At 40.1% G+C, this 12,005-nt stretch overlaps 1 protein-coding gene and 1 long non-coding RNA gene across 3 annotated transcripts; one reads left to right on the forward strand and one right to left on the reverse strand.

The window, feature by feature from the left end:
* The first annotated feature begins 672 nt into the window (after nt 1–672).
* Nucleotides 673–8,902, forward strand: LOC119125775 (ral guanine nucleotide dissociation stimulator-like 1). The gene is made up of 16 exons (XM_037256610.1): nt 673–962; nt 2,665–2,951; nt 3,299–3,343; nt 3,415–3,614; nt 3,684–3,823; nt 3,903–4,127; nt 4,198–4,301; nt 4,560–4,644; nt 5,951–6,037; nt 6,491–6,523; nt 6,643–6,764; nt 7,041–7,130; nt 7,251–7,380; nt 7,558–7,860; nt 7,982–8,096; nt 8,167–8,902. Exons 1-16 carry the CDS (start codon nt 939–941, stop codon nt 8,304–8,306), a joined length of 2,130 nt encoding a protein of 709 aa, XP_037112505.1. The 5' UTR covers nt 673–938; the 3' UTR covers nt 8,307–8,902.
* LOC119125776 lies at nt 3,340–4,649 on the reverse strand. Of its 2 annotated transcripts, none has more exons than XR_005098530.1 (4): nt 4,533–4,649; nt 3,930–4,265; nt 3,656–3,828; nt 3,340–3,567 (listed from the first exon to the last, which is right to left on the reverse strand). It is a non-coding gene; the product is annotated as an uncharacterized LOC119125776 (long non-coding RNA). The 2 variants fall into 2 exon arrangements; XR_005098531.1 differs by having other exon boundaries at nt 3,651–3,828.
* Nucleotides 8,903–12,005: the final 3,103 nt, after the last annotated feature.

Raw genomic sequence — 12,005 nt, forward strand, 5'->3', positions numbered from 1 at the left:
TGCAGGTTTGTAAACCTGTTTGTATGGTTCATGTTTGAATAGAATAGAATAGATCTTTATTTGTCATTGTCACACGTACAACGTTTGAATGAAGAACATGGAGAAACATTGACAGAACACACACAGGCAGGCCAAGGAGATCCCGTTTCTGAAAATTTAATCTATAACCAATGTGTTGAAATCAGGAAGCATAGTACTTTTTAAATGGGTTACATTTAGAAAAAAATATGTTAGGTCTGCTAGTTTACATCAGTGGTGGGTACTGACAAAGTACAAATGAATTGTTATTGCACAGTGCGTAATTTAAATATTCTAATCCCTAACTTGCTTGACTTTTATTTTCCTTTTCATCCTTTTACTCCCTACATTTGTCAACAGGTATCTGCACTTTCTACTTCTTAATGTATAACAAAGTAAATTGTTTACTTAATTAAAAACAATATGAAACGCGTAAATAAACAGCTTCTTGGGCTTCGACTCGTGTAAAAAAGTAGAATAAAAGTTTGTTATTTACACTCCTATCAAGTGTCCCTCCATTCTACGGTACCAAAATCACTACTTTTAACCGGAGAATGAAAAGGAGGCTCTGATTGGCTGGCGACCAAAGAGCGTCCCGCCTCTCCACCAATACGGCCCCGCCTACTATATATTGGAAGTAAGCCGCAGCCGGTGTGTCCAGTCTACGCTTCAAATTCTTCAGACCAGTTTCGGCAACTCCCTTTAGGGCGCTCCCGTGTTTTGATGCAACCGTATAATGTAGTCAACACTTTCCATTATATTCCCACGCATTTTTAACTTTAATAAAACTCGTTAATGTGACCTTGTAATTACTTTGCAAAAGTTTTACCGTAAGCAATTATGCAGCCCTAAAGGGATCTTCTCGCCAGCTGGAAGTCCAGAGAAGATGGAAAATCGATCTCCTTAAGAAACGAAGCGAGATGGGAAAATGGGAGCTGACAATGGTAGGACATATTGGTTTTATTTTGAATTATCATGGAAAGTTGGAAACTAGAAAACAGCCCGCATGGGAAATAGTTTGCTCCAGAATGAATCTGGCAAGTCAAAAGATAGATGACTTTAACAGACAAAACAAAAGGACCACTGTAATGTCCTTTTGTTCATTTATAACTTAGGACCAAAATGGCCTTTGTGTTTTAAAACTATTTCTACATTACGACTTGTATATTTTTTAGTGATTTTATTGCATTTGCATAGAATGTAAACACGGAAACGTGTGTGCAGGGCCAAGTTACATAAGGCTTTGAAAACAAAGAATGAAGTTACATTTGTCATTTTCCTCTTCAAAACTCCCCCTTGATGAGCTCCATTGAGCTTCTCAAAAAGGGGGAAGAAAACTCACACAAGGCCAAGTCAGGATGTCCTCAGGCAGAAAGTGTCAAACGCCCAGGGCATTTTAGAGCAGGCACGTTGTCATGGTGAAGCAGCCACGAGTTGTCTTGCCACAACTCCAAAGTGCCTCAGGATTGCTTAGATGTATAGGATGATTGTCTCAAAGGAAAACTTCAAAATAGATCCCGGAACATTTTTGACTCATGTACCTTTTTGGCCTTGCAAAAGGTGCTTGAGGTCCATGTGATGGAAATGAGGGCAAAAGGTCACGCAATGATTTATTAATTTTTTTTTATTCAAGTCCATTTGACTGCTAGTTGTGCTTAGTGCCACCAGCGCATCACTGACAATGGCTACAAGGAGGACACAATGTTTCCTCTCTGTTCAGAGAACAAACAACGACGTAGTTTCTCCGAGAGACAATGGGTTGTGTGTGAGTAATACTTTCCTAAACTTGTCCGTTGCTTAGTGATTCATTCCAACTTTCAGCATATAAAGAGTTTATTTAAAGTTTGGGTTTAATACAGAGTGGAGCATCGTAATAACATTGCATGTCTATTTATCTGTTGCGTGCAACTGTATAGATTTGTGAGGTGGTGCGTGTACACCACATGGATTAGTTGGAAGAACAAATTATGTAACACATTTTAAATCCTTTGATATATATTTTTTAACTGTCTCACTTTAAAGCATTTTTCAAGATATTATGACATTTTATCAATGGACAAACGGGATTTTCCAAATTACAACTGCAGTTTTTCTACTGACCTATTTTGAGGGATCCATCTATGTTGATCAAACTACATATTTAATAATGGCCCAAGGTGGTTGCACTCGAGTATTGTATCCTCCAGACATTTCGACATTATTTTGGTGTCCTGTGTTATCAGATGGCTGAAACATTTACTAATCCTCTATTTGTCCATAAACATTGTAAACACACTTGAACCTGTAAAAGATTCTTGGACATTTCACTTTATTCTAATCTCTCGAATCAACACTTACGCTGTCTTTAAAGTGGCTATGAAATAGGACTGCAACTAATGATATTTTTAATAATTCATTTGTCGAGTATTTTCTCAATTAACAATGAACGTGATATAAATAAATTCAATTAAAAAAAAAAAGAATCATAAAAAATAAGAATCTTAAAAATAATAAATAAATAAATAAATAGGTTGCTCAACTTTATCAATAATTTATCATCAGTTCGATTGGCCACATTCAGTATAGACATTTAAGATGTAGAAATCCATGGTGGTCATCTCAGCATTACCGACCCCCCCCCCCCTCTTTTCCCCCCACAATCCACAGAACCCAGTGCAGGAATGGGGTGAGGAATTTGAAGATGGTGCAGTATACGGGATCACGCTGCACCGGGTGCCCGTCTCGTCCTCGCCCGACCCCCGCTGCAATCCATCGTGCGCTTTCGTCCAGTACCGAACCAACAAAGTGCGGCGTCTGAAGGCTGCCAGCTTGCAAATGCTCGTGAGTCACCTCCTGGACCCCGACTGTCCGGAGCACGACTACGGCAGGATCTTCCTCTCCACGTACAGAACATTCACCAGCACGGAAAAACTGTTGGAGCTCATCTTCCAAAGGTTGGAATACCAACAACATATATTTAAACATGCTTATTTTACAAATCCAAATACTGTTCACTCAATCTGCTCTCGACCGAGACGAAAAGGTCAAAGTTCTTTCTCAGCATACAAATTATGGTGCCTGTGAATCATTTTGAAAAGTAATAAGTCGCCTGCAGGTGGTCATTACCGAAAGGCTCACAAAACAACAACAACAATTATGTCCTGACTGGCTGACAATGTGGTTTGCGTGACTCAAGTGCCGGATTAGGGTTGCTGTAGCCGATGGACAAGTAATATTTATTGTGAAACACAAACGTCAGAATAATTGCATCGAATTTTTCTTCCCTCGTGTCCATTTGCAGAGACACTCCAGCATTAGACTTGGAAGACAGCGAATGCAACCTGAGGTAGGTGGATATTTCATTTATGATTTTTGAAATCTATTTTTGCATTCATCATAAAATCATTGCTTCCCTAGTCCTCTGTTAGCCTTCATCCAGACATGGTTGGACGAATACAGTGAAGACTTCAGGGATCCTCCGCTTCACTCTGGGCTGCAACTTCTTTTGGATCACCTTCGGATCAGCTCTGCTGTGCACGTCCGACTTCACTGTCAGCCCAACTTCTGTTCCTTGGCCGGGCAAACGGAAAATTTACTTCGGAGGTTCCAGAACGAAGGTGCTCCTCTGTCATATACGATTATATTTTTCTCACAATACTTCTTTGATCTTACTGTTGCTTCATCAGATTCTGAGACACGTACGAGCCAACGACATGAGCCGCTTTCAGGTGATGACGATTCCGAATGTGAGCGTTCGCAAGACCGAGAGGACATTCTGGATTTCTCAGCCAGAGCCATCGCAGAGCAACTCACTCGCATGGATTCTGTAAGCTAGCCGAGACCATCGTGACAAATAACTGGACGTTCTATATTTGCGGGTGATTGAACCCTGATTTGATTTGCAGGCTTTATTTGTCAAAGTGGCACCTTACCAATGTTTGGGCTGCATCTGGTCACAAAGAGACAAGAAGGAGAACATGTCTCCGACCATCAGGGCCACCATCGCACAGTTTAATGCCATTACCAACCTGGTCATCATATCCCTCCTCTGCCGACCTGTGTCCGCCACCTCTGGTCCGACACCGGCGCAACGAGCTCGAATCATCGAGAAGTGGATCAGTGTAGCGCAGGTGGCTGCATGTTTTTCTTCTCACTCAACTTGTCTCCGCCAACATATCTAACCTTTATGATTCTCTCCAGGACTGTCATCGTTTGAAGAACTTTTCCTCTCTCAAGGCAATCCTGTCCGCTCTTCAGTCCAATGCAGTCTACAGACTAAGAAAGACCTGGACTGCAGTTAGCAGGTAAAGTCACTTTTCCTGGAAAGGAGACAATTTGCAGCTTTTCTGTCACCTTATGTATAATAATTCTCTTTTAATGAGGGCGGTGAACCTTCATTTTGAGCAGTGTCAGCAAATCACTTGCTTTTGGATGACCCATTTTACACAGCACTAAGCTAGTAAAATGTCATAGATAATAAAAGCTTAACTTAAAAGCCATTTCTTTCTCGGTGACATAACAGCTGCTCCTGTTACCTGTTATGCTCACTGTTGTTTTTGCAGGGACAGCATGGTTACGTTTGATACGCTGTGTGAAACATTTCCTGATGAAAACCGTCTGCTGACCAACAGAGAACTCCTGGTGGAGGTGAGACCAAAATGGAAAAAACTAAATAGAGTAACATTATGTCCTGTTGTCTGAATTAGCATCAGGCTAAAAAAAAATCTCCTGAAATCATTCAATTAATTCAATGTAGCAAACTAATACTACATAACAATATTTGCCTAAGTATTGATGAAATATTCTGAATACAGTAAATATTTTTCTACTATGTTGCTATTGTTCAAGAGGAACAACCTTTTTAACCTCCCTTTCATTTTTTCAAAGTTAATATTTACACCTCCCTACATTCCGAGAAAAAGATCTTTAGTGATCTTTTCAGAGGCTTTTAAAAGCAGTGTGCAGTCCACATACAATACAATGGAACTTTTCACATATGCTTTGTAACCTGTAAATGAATGACAGGATTAACAAAGGGCCCCATGCTAGGTACGATTTTCTTTTTTCTTTTACTTCTTGTGAAACATCATAATTTCAGTTCATGTCCACTGAAATATTCTACTGAAAAACTCAAGTGGTTTTTTTTTTGCTGCCGTCTCCTTCAGGCACTTCGTGGCATCATGTGTCCGTAGATCACATAGCTCTGCACAATATGATGACTAAGAAATACACAGAAGTCACAACACTAGATGTTCTAGCATTTGAAAGGTGGCCTCCCTCCCTTTCAGAGGAAAACAATTAAACAGGATATCCAGGTTAATGTGTACCCAAAGTTTAGAGGTCAGCGCTTATGCTATAAACTGGTGCATGGATGTTATAAACATTCCCGTACCCTTTTAAACCTAATTTCGCTTTGCTGCAGCAATGATACATTTATTTATTTTTTAAATTCAAGTCAACGCGGCCTCCTTCGACGGGACCGAGGTCAAACGACTATGGATAATATTTCTCCCAAAATACCCGAGTCGTTACATATCCAGACAGCTGTGCTTCAGGGAGGTGAGCGAGAACTTTGACGAGAAATGATATAGGATGTTGTCATGCCACCTTTTCAAAATCACTCTGCTCCGCAAGGGAGATGATTTCACATCTGCCTCAAACACGGCAGAGACCTAAAACTATCTTTGGCCCCCACTCGGTGCTAAACAAGTTTCAAGTGGCTGCCGCAGATCCACCAGGATTATAGGCCAGTAATAATAGACTAGAGTTCTTTATGAGTCATCTGCACAGTCTCCTGGGTTGAAACATGAGCCAGCTGGCAGTGCTACTCGACCAATATACCTTGAATGAAAGTAGGACAAGCACGCCATTAAAAAAAAAAGTGTGTGGATTAAAACGACAGTCACATCTCACAATTATTGTAGGCGAATAAATTCTTTGGTGTGTCCTGCAGAATAGTTCCAGTGGCGTGGTGCCTTACCTGGGTACCTATTTGACCGTCCTCACCATGCTCGACACGGCCCTGCCGGACACAGTGGAGGTATTTGGATATATCATGTATCCTAAGAAACAGTTGTATCTTTATCGTCATGATTTATTTTTTTATATTCCATTCCATGGAAATATGAAATGATTGAAGGTTATTATCCCCAAGGGGTAATTACAGTACATGGTCAGCAGCTAGCGCGACATCACCAAACAAAAATAAATAGGCAGCAAACTCATTCCCACACTGCTTATTATAGCTCGTGAGAAATACATGATGCTTTAGGAAAATAGTGAAAGTGACTAATGTTTTTTTTTTTAATTTCTAGGAGTAGATGTACTTTTAAAAATTCTCTATCACATGATAAATGAACTTTAAAAAAGTGTGTCCCAAACGCCCAAATTAAACAAAGGAAATTGTACATATTTGTTTTATATATACGTATTAGTGGGTTAATCATTTATTGCAATAAATACACACCCTTATAATAATTCAATGTTTTGACAGGCTGGACTCATAAACTTTGAGAAGAGGAGGAGGGTGAGTTGCGTTACTCAGAATTTCTTGTTCAATTTACTCACAACAGTAAAATACTGTGCAAAATAGCTTGCTGCCATATGAGAATTTTCCATTCATCTAAAACTTGATTGTTCCCGCAGGAGTTTGAGGTTCTGTCCCAAATCCGTGTACTGCAAATGTCCTGCACTCAGTTCAACCTGCCTCATCATCCCAGAATTGCTGCTTGGATGCAAGGACATAAACTGCTCAGTGACCAAGAAAGGTGCGTTGGAGGAAGTTTTTCGGGTATAATTTTATCTCATTTCGTAATTTTAAACAATGCATCTTGATTAGCACCAAATAATATTATAGTTACAGTCACTTTTTTTATATACTTTATTTTAATTTTATATACTGTTATATATAATTTATATTTATTTTAGATATATTATTTTTATTGTCTTTTTTTAAAAAAGGAAAAGCTGTCAAGGATATATTTATTGGATGTTCCACTGTGTAATGTAGCGTCATTACTGATAGTGTTATCTAATTTTTACAGCTATGAACTTTCAAGACAGCTGGAGCCTCCGGCGGATGTGTCTTCACCAACCACTTGGAGCCACAGAACACTCACAAAGAAACTTTCCTCGTGAGTATCATGCGACAGTATGAGGTCTGCCATATTAGCACGTACACACGCACGCAGTTAAAAAAAAAAAAAAAAAAAGTCCTCCTGATTTGTAAAACACAGAAATGATTTTTTTTTTAGTCTCTTGACAATGAGCGATGGATCCAAAAAGCTCCCAGCAGACCAGATCAGTGTTTTATCTTCGGAATCAAGTAGTTCTGAGTTGGAAGATCTGTCCTCTCCAAACTCTTCCTGTTCCATCAGATTACAGGTAAATCTGAGAGTCAAGATGAGATTCAAACCCAGAACCTTTCATTGTGAAGCACTGTACGTTCAGCATACTGCTTAAATGATGATGTCTATAGTTCAGGTTAAAAAAATAAAAAAACTGTGATATTTTGTTTTGAAGAAGTTATATGATGATATATAAAATTTTTATCCCCCGCAGTCCTTCCACAGTTCTTGCAACAACGTATCCGAGGTCTTCTCTTCCCCCTCCTCCTCATCTTTTTCATCATCCTCTCCTTGCTCCTCGACGACCTCGTCCCCAGACTCCCAAACCCCCGTGGGCTCGTCTTCCGACTCCCTCTGCAGCTCCGCCACAACTCGGCCTTTGGCGGACTCCCACCACAAACGTTCCGTGTCCATGACCTCCCTGCCCGTCTACAACCGCCAAAGCGCCGACTCCTGTATTGTGAGGGTCAGCGTGGACCTGGGTCATAACAATGGCAACATGTACAAGAGTGTCTTGGTGAGTTGATTACGAGCGCAAGATTTTATTTATCGTTTGAGTCCACAAGGTGGCAGAAAAGCACGTAAAAAAAAAAACCAGAAATCATCTTTGTTCTGTGTGGTTCTTTACGTTTTCATAGTTGACCAGCCAGGACAAAACCGCGCATGTGATTCAACGGGTTTTAGAGAAACATCATCTGGATCACATGACCTGGCAGGAATTCACTTTGACGCAGGTCATCTCGCAGGAGAGAGGTCAGAACACACACGCATATTTTGTCTTTTTGATCAGCAACTAACTCCATCTTCTTTGTCTTGTTTCCAGAGTTGCTCATACCAGACAAAGCAAACGTCTTCTACGCCATGTCAACGACGGCCAACTTTGATTTTGTCCTGCGTCGGTTCCTCAAAGGCCACAAGAAACCGCTGAGAGCTACTTCTAGTCTTGGCCGCTACACAAAATAGAAATGGAACTTTCAATAGTTGTAAAAGAGAAACCTGTCGTGGTCCTCTTTTGCTGGCAACAAAGAGGAGAAAAAAAAAATGTGAAGCTCTTATGGTAGCAAAGACGAAAAAAAAAAAGAAGCACTTTATGAATGATTCTCACTAGAATGGGGACTAAACTTTAAAATACCTGATGTATTGTGACTGTGTTGGAATAGCCACGTTTAGCCATTTTATTAGGCACAACAATTCTACCTTTATAAAGCTGACAATGCTTCCGAGTGACATTTTCACTATGGTAGGGTACAAAATTATAATTATAGCATTTTTTTTATTTTTTATGTTTTGGTCACAATGAGCACATCTCCTTATGATTTAGTGCATTTTAAAAAATGTAGCGTTAGATCAATATCTCTAAGATCATTATTATCTTTGTAAAGGTAGATTTGTTTTGGGGGGGGGGGGGGTGTAGACTTTTTCATTGGATTTACCAGTTGTGGCCGATGCGTGTCTATTAATCAAACAGTTCCTTGACCTTTTTTCCCCAAGGGTATTCTTACCAGAAAGACTGCCGCTAGTTGTATCATGCTGTATGCAACACTGCAAAAAAAAAAGAAGGGGCATTTGGTTGGATGATGTATGAAGAGTGCAAAAAGGAATGTGTCGAGTGTTGTGATCCTGTCAAGGTGAGTTGTACTCATGTCACCACACCTGTTCCAGTTGGAGGCGTATTTGCATGGGAGCACCGTGTTGACCTCCTTGTTGCTGGGAGATATGGCATAACTGGCTGACAGCCCTGACCACAAGGTTGGCGTTCCGCCATTCTGGTAACCATGGTAGCAATAGAGACTTTGATGGACTGAACGCCTTGCACATGCATGGGACTGACTCTTCAGAGGAATTTCAGTGTTTGTGTTTTAATCCCACACTTGAATCTCATTCTGATTACATTTTTTCTTTGATTAATATTGCCAGGGAATCTTGTAGCCAATTTTAAAGCCTAACCTAAAAAAAAATGGGGTGCCTAATTTTAAATGTTACTGTTTGATATTGAGATTTAAAATGTTTAACAAATATATTTAATACAGGTGGTTCGGTCACGTGTATCCTGAATGGAACTGTTGCTTAAGTATGTTGAGGATATCATTTCAATAACATGAGTTGTCGAGTGAGATTGTCTATTAAAAAAAGAAAGTCAACTCTGTAAAACAAGCTAATAAATAATATTAATTAAAAATAAAACAGGTCTCCAATCTCTCTGGTGTATTACAAAACCTTAAACCTAAAATTTGGTACACATAAAACAAATTGGATCACATAAAAGTCTCCACCGTCGTGAGAAAATCTTTCTATATTTGTATAGGCAGATATGGCTGATGAGTGTAACAATCGGCCACTAGGTGGCGGTAAATAGTTGCATTTATTCCACTTGCAAACATGGTGTAAAACGACTGTACAAATATCTATTTGCCACCTGGAGGCAGTAAGAATCTTTGTTAGTCAACTCGATCGTAGTTGCCTTCAATTTGGAAATTAAATCAAATTAAGGCCTTTTTGCGTCATTTTGGTTCTTGCACCCAAATGCGGAATGAACTAATCTATATCATGCCATTTAGTATTTATCTGATATGCTCACTTTGCAAAACTAAAAAAAAATAGTCATAAAAAAATACAAATAAATTACTCTTAAAAAATGAGATATTTCTTTCCTTTCCTCTTTTTCCCCCCTCCTCTAAGTAAATGCAGTACACCTACGTACCATTTTTCTTTCCTACGCTGCAGAGGGACTCTTCGCGTGTGGCTGTTACTTGGTCGGGCTGCACAGGTCAGCATTTCTTCAGGAGAAACACAACACTCATCTCACACTTTCTCATGTATTATGTATGCGTGTGTACTGCAGTCATGTGTGCAAACTGCATTTGTATCCACGATGCCCTCTTTGCCTTTGGTGCATGGGCCCTGCAGACACTTTCAAGGTCTCGCCTGGGTTTGTCAAGGAAATCACTCACGCAAGTCTCCACTGAAGATTGATGAGGCATGCAGTTTAGCTGTGAGTAAAATCAATGATGCTCACCCCTGCTGACCTATAAGTGTAATAAGGGGACTTGTTAGTTGGCATTATTTGCATTCTCAAAACGATCCCCCACCTGAGGGATCCGCTGTACCCCATAAATTGAATATTATAGTCTTGTACCCGAGTTCCGTCTATTTTGTTTGCAGTGGCAATACTGCCCCCTAGTGGTTAGATGTTTACCTCATGGTTTTTGAGGTGTGGTGTGATTTGTTGGCACACTTTTCCTCAAAAAAAAACACCAGAAACACATTGGGCAATACTGTTATCACATTCAAGCTTCTCTGAAGACATACAGTTGCCCTCCGCTTCACTTCCCAGGAAGACCCTCAGCTGTTTTTACAGTAAACACATGAGTCTCTGTGTGGATATGCGCATGTGTGTCCTGTGTTAATTTCATGCTTTGTATACTGTAGATGTTTCACTCGTGCCCACTGGCTGTAAAATGTGCTTCGAAACCAGGGCAGTACTCTGTTTGTGCACAGTTGGTAAACACAGCCTTCTTCCCCATTCCTGGAAGAGGAAGCCGGAGGTCACGTTGATATTCAAACACACCTCACACACAATGAAAAATTTCAACTGGATTTTAATTTGAAATGTGCACACATTTCACATGTGAGTCTCCACCTCTATGCAGCTAAATTTGCATGCACATTCAGTTTACCACTCAGGAAGTCTAACAATAACACAAATATATATATTTAGCTGAGTAAAAAAAAAAAAGGCCTGTGCATCTAAATGAGGAACTACAGTTGTTTATGACGATCTCAATGGAATTTATTGAGCTGCCAGGTCGCAATCACGCGATTGTTATTGTTTTGTCTTTTTATGCATTTATAGTCAATCTTTGACTACAAGCCATCTACTGTGATAAATGTGTTAACATGTAAATTTATTATATCCTCCACATGGTTGCCGTTTACAGACGTCATGCTTCATGAAGTTTTATTGTGTTGCTCTAATTGCTATGATCGACCGTTATGCATCTTCTGTGCAAGCTCGCTTGTCTAATTATAGCTTTGTCGGCATTATCTTTACGGTTGAATTTCTACTGTGCGTATGTGGCGAGTGAAAGAGTGAGCGTGAGTCATAGCGTGACGTGAACGGCCTGTGTCACTCACACGCTTGGCCTCAGCACATGGCTCGTAGACAACACACTCCCAGCCTTCACGTGCTGCGCTTCCCCTTTCTTATGCCCCCCCCTCCCTCCCCCTGCGGTCTTTTACTGAGAAACCCACCTTGGTTCTGGCTACTGCTGCACAAACCGTGTAACCATTAATTTATTTTGCTGCTTCCTGATAGCATTTTTCTTTTTTTCTTGTTTCTCGTCAACATTCAACACTGCAGTTTCTTTTTTTCTTTTTTAATTCAATGCAGGTTCAAGGTGTTCCTTTCACTTGTCACTACGGCAGCCTCTATCGTTGAAGTTTTACACTAGCGGAATGCAATTATTTTACGGTTGAGCTCAAGCTTTCAATCATTAATCACTGATTGTAAGTAGAAAAAGCCACAAATTCCTTTGAAAGTGTGAGATTTTTGGAATTGGGACTGCTTCTTTGAAAATTTGAGGGTTGCGATAAACACTAACGAGGTCAAAACATTTGGACGCGTGCCGAGTAGGTCATACGACCTCACAATTTATTTTTCTG

This window comes from Syngnathus acus, chromosome 8 (assembly GCF_901709675.1).
Source record: "Syngnathus acus chromosome 8, fSynAcu1.2, whole genome shotgun sequence".
Taxonomy (NCBI): domain Eukaryota; kingdom Metazoa; phylum Chordata; class Actinopteri; order Syngnathiformes; family Syngnathidae; genus Syngnathus; species Syngnathus acus.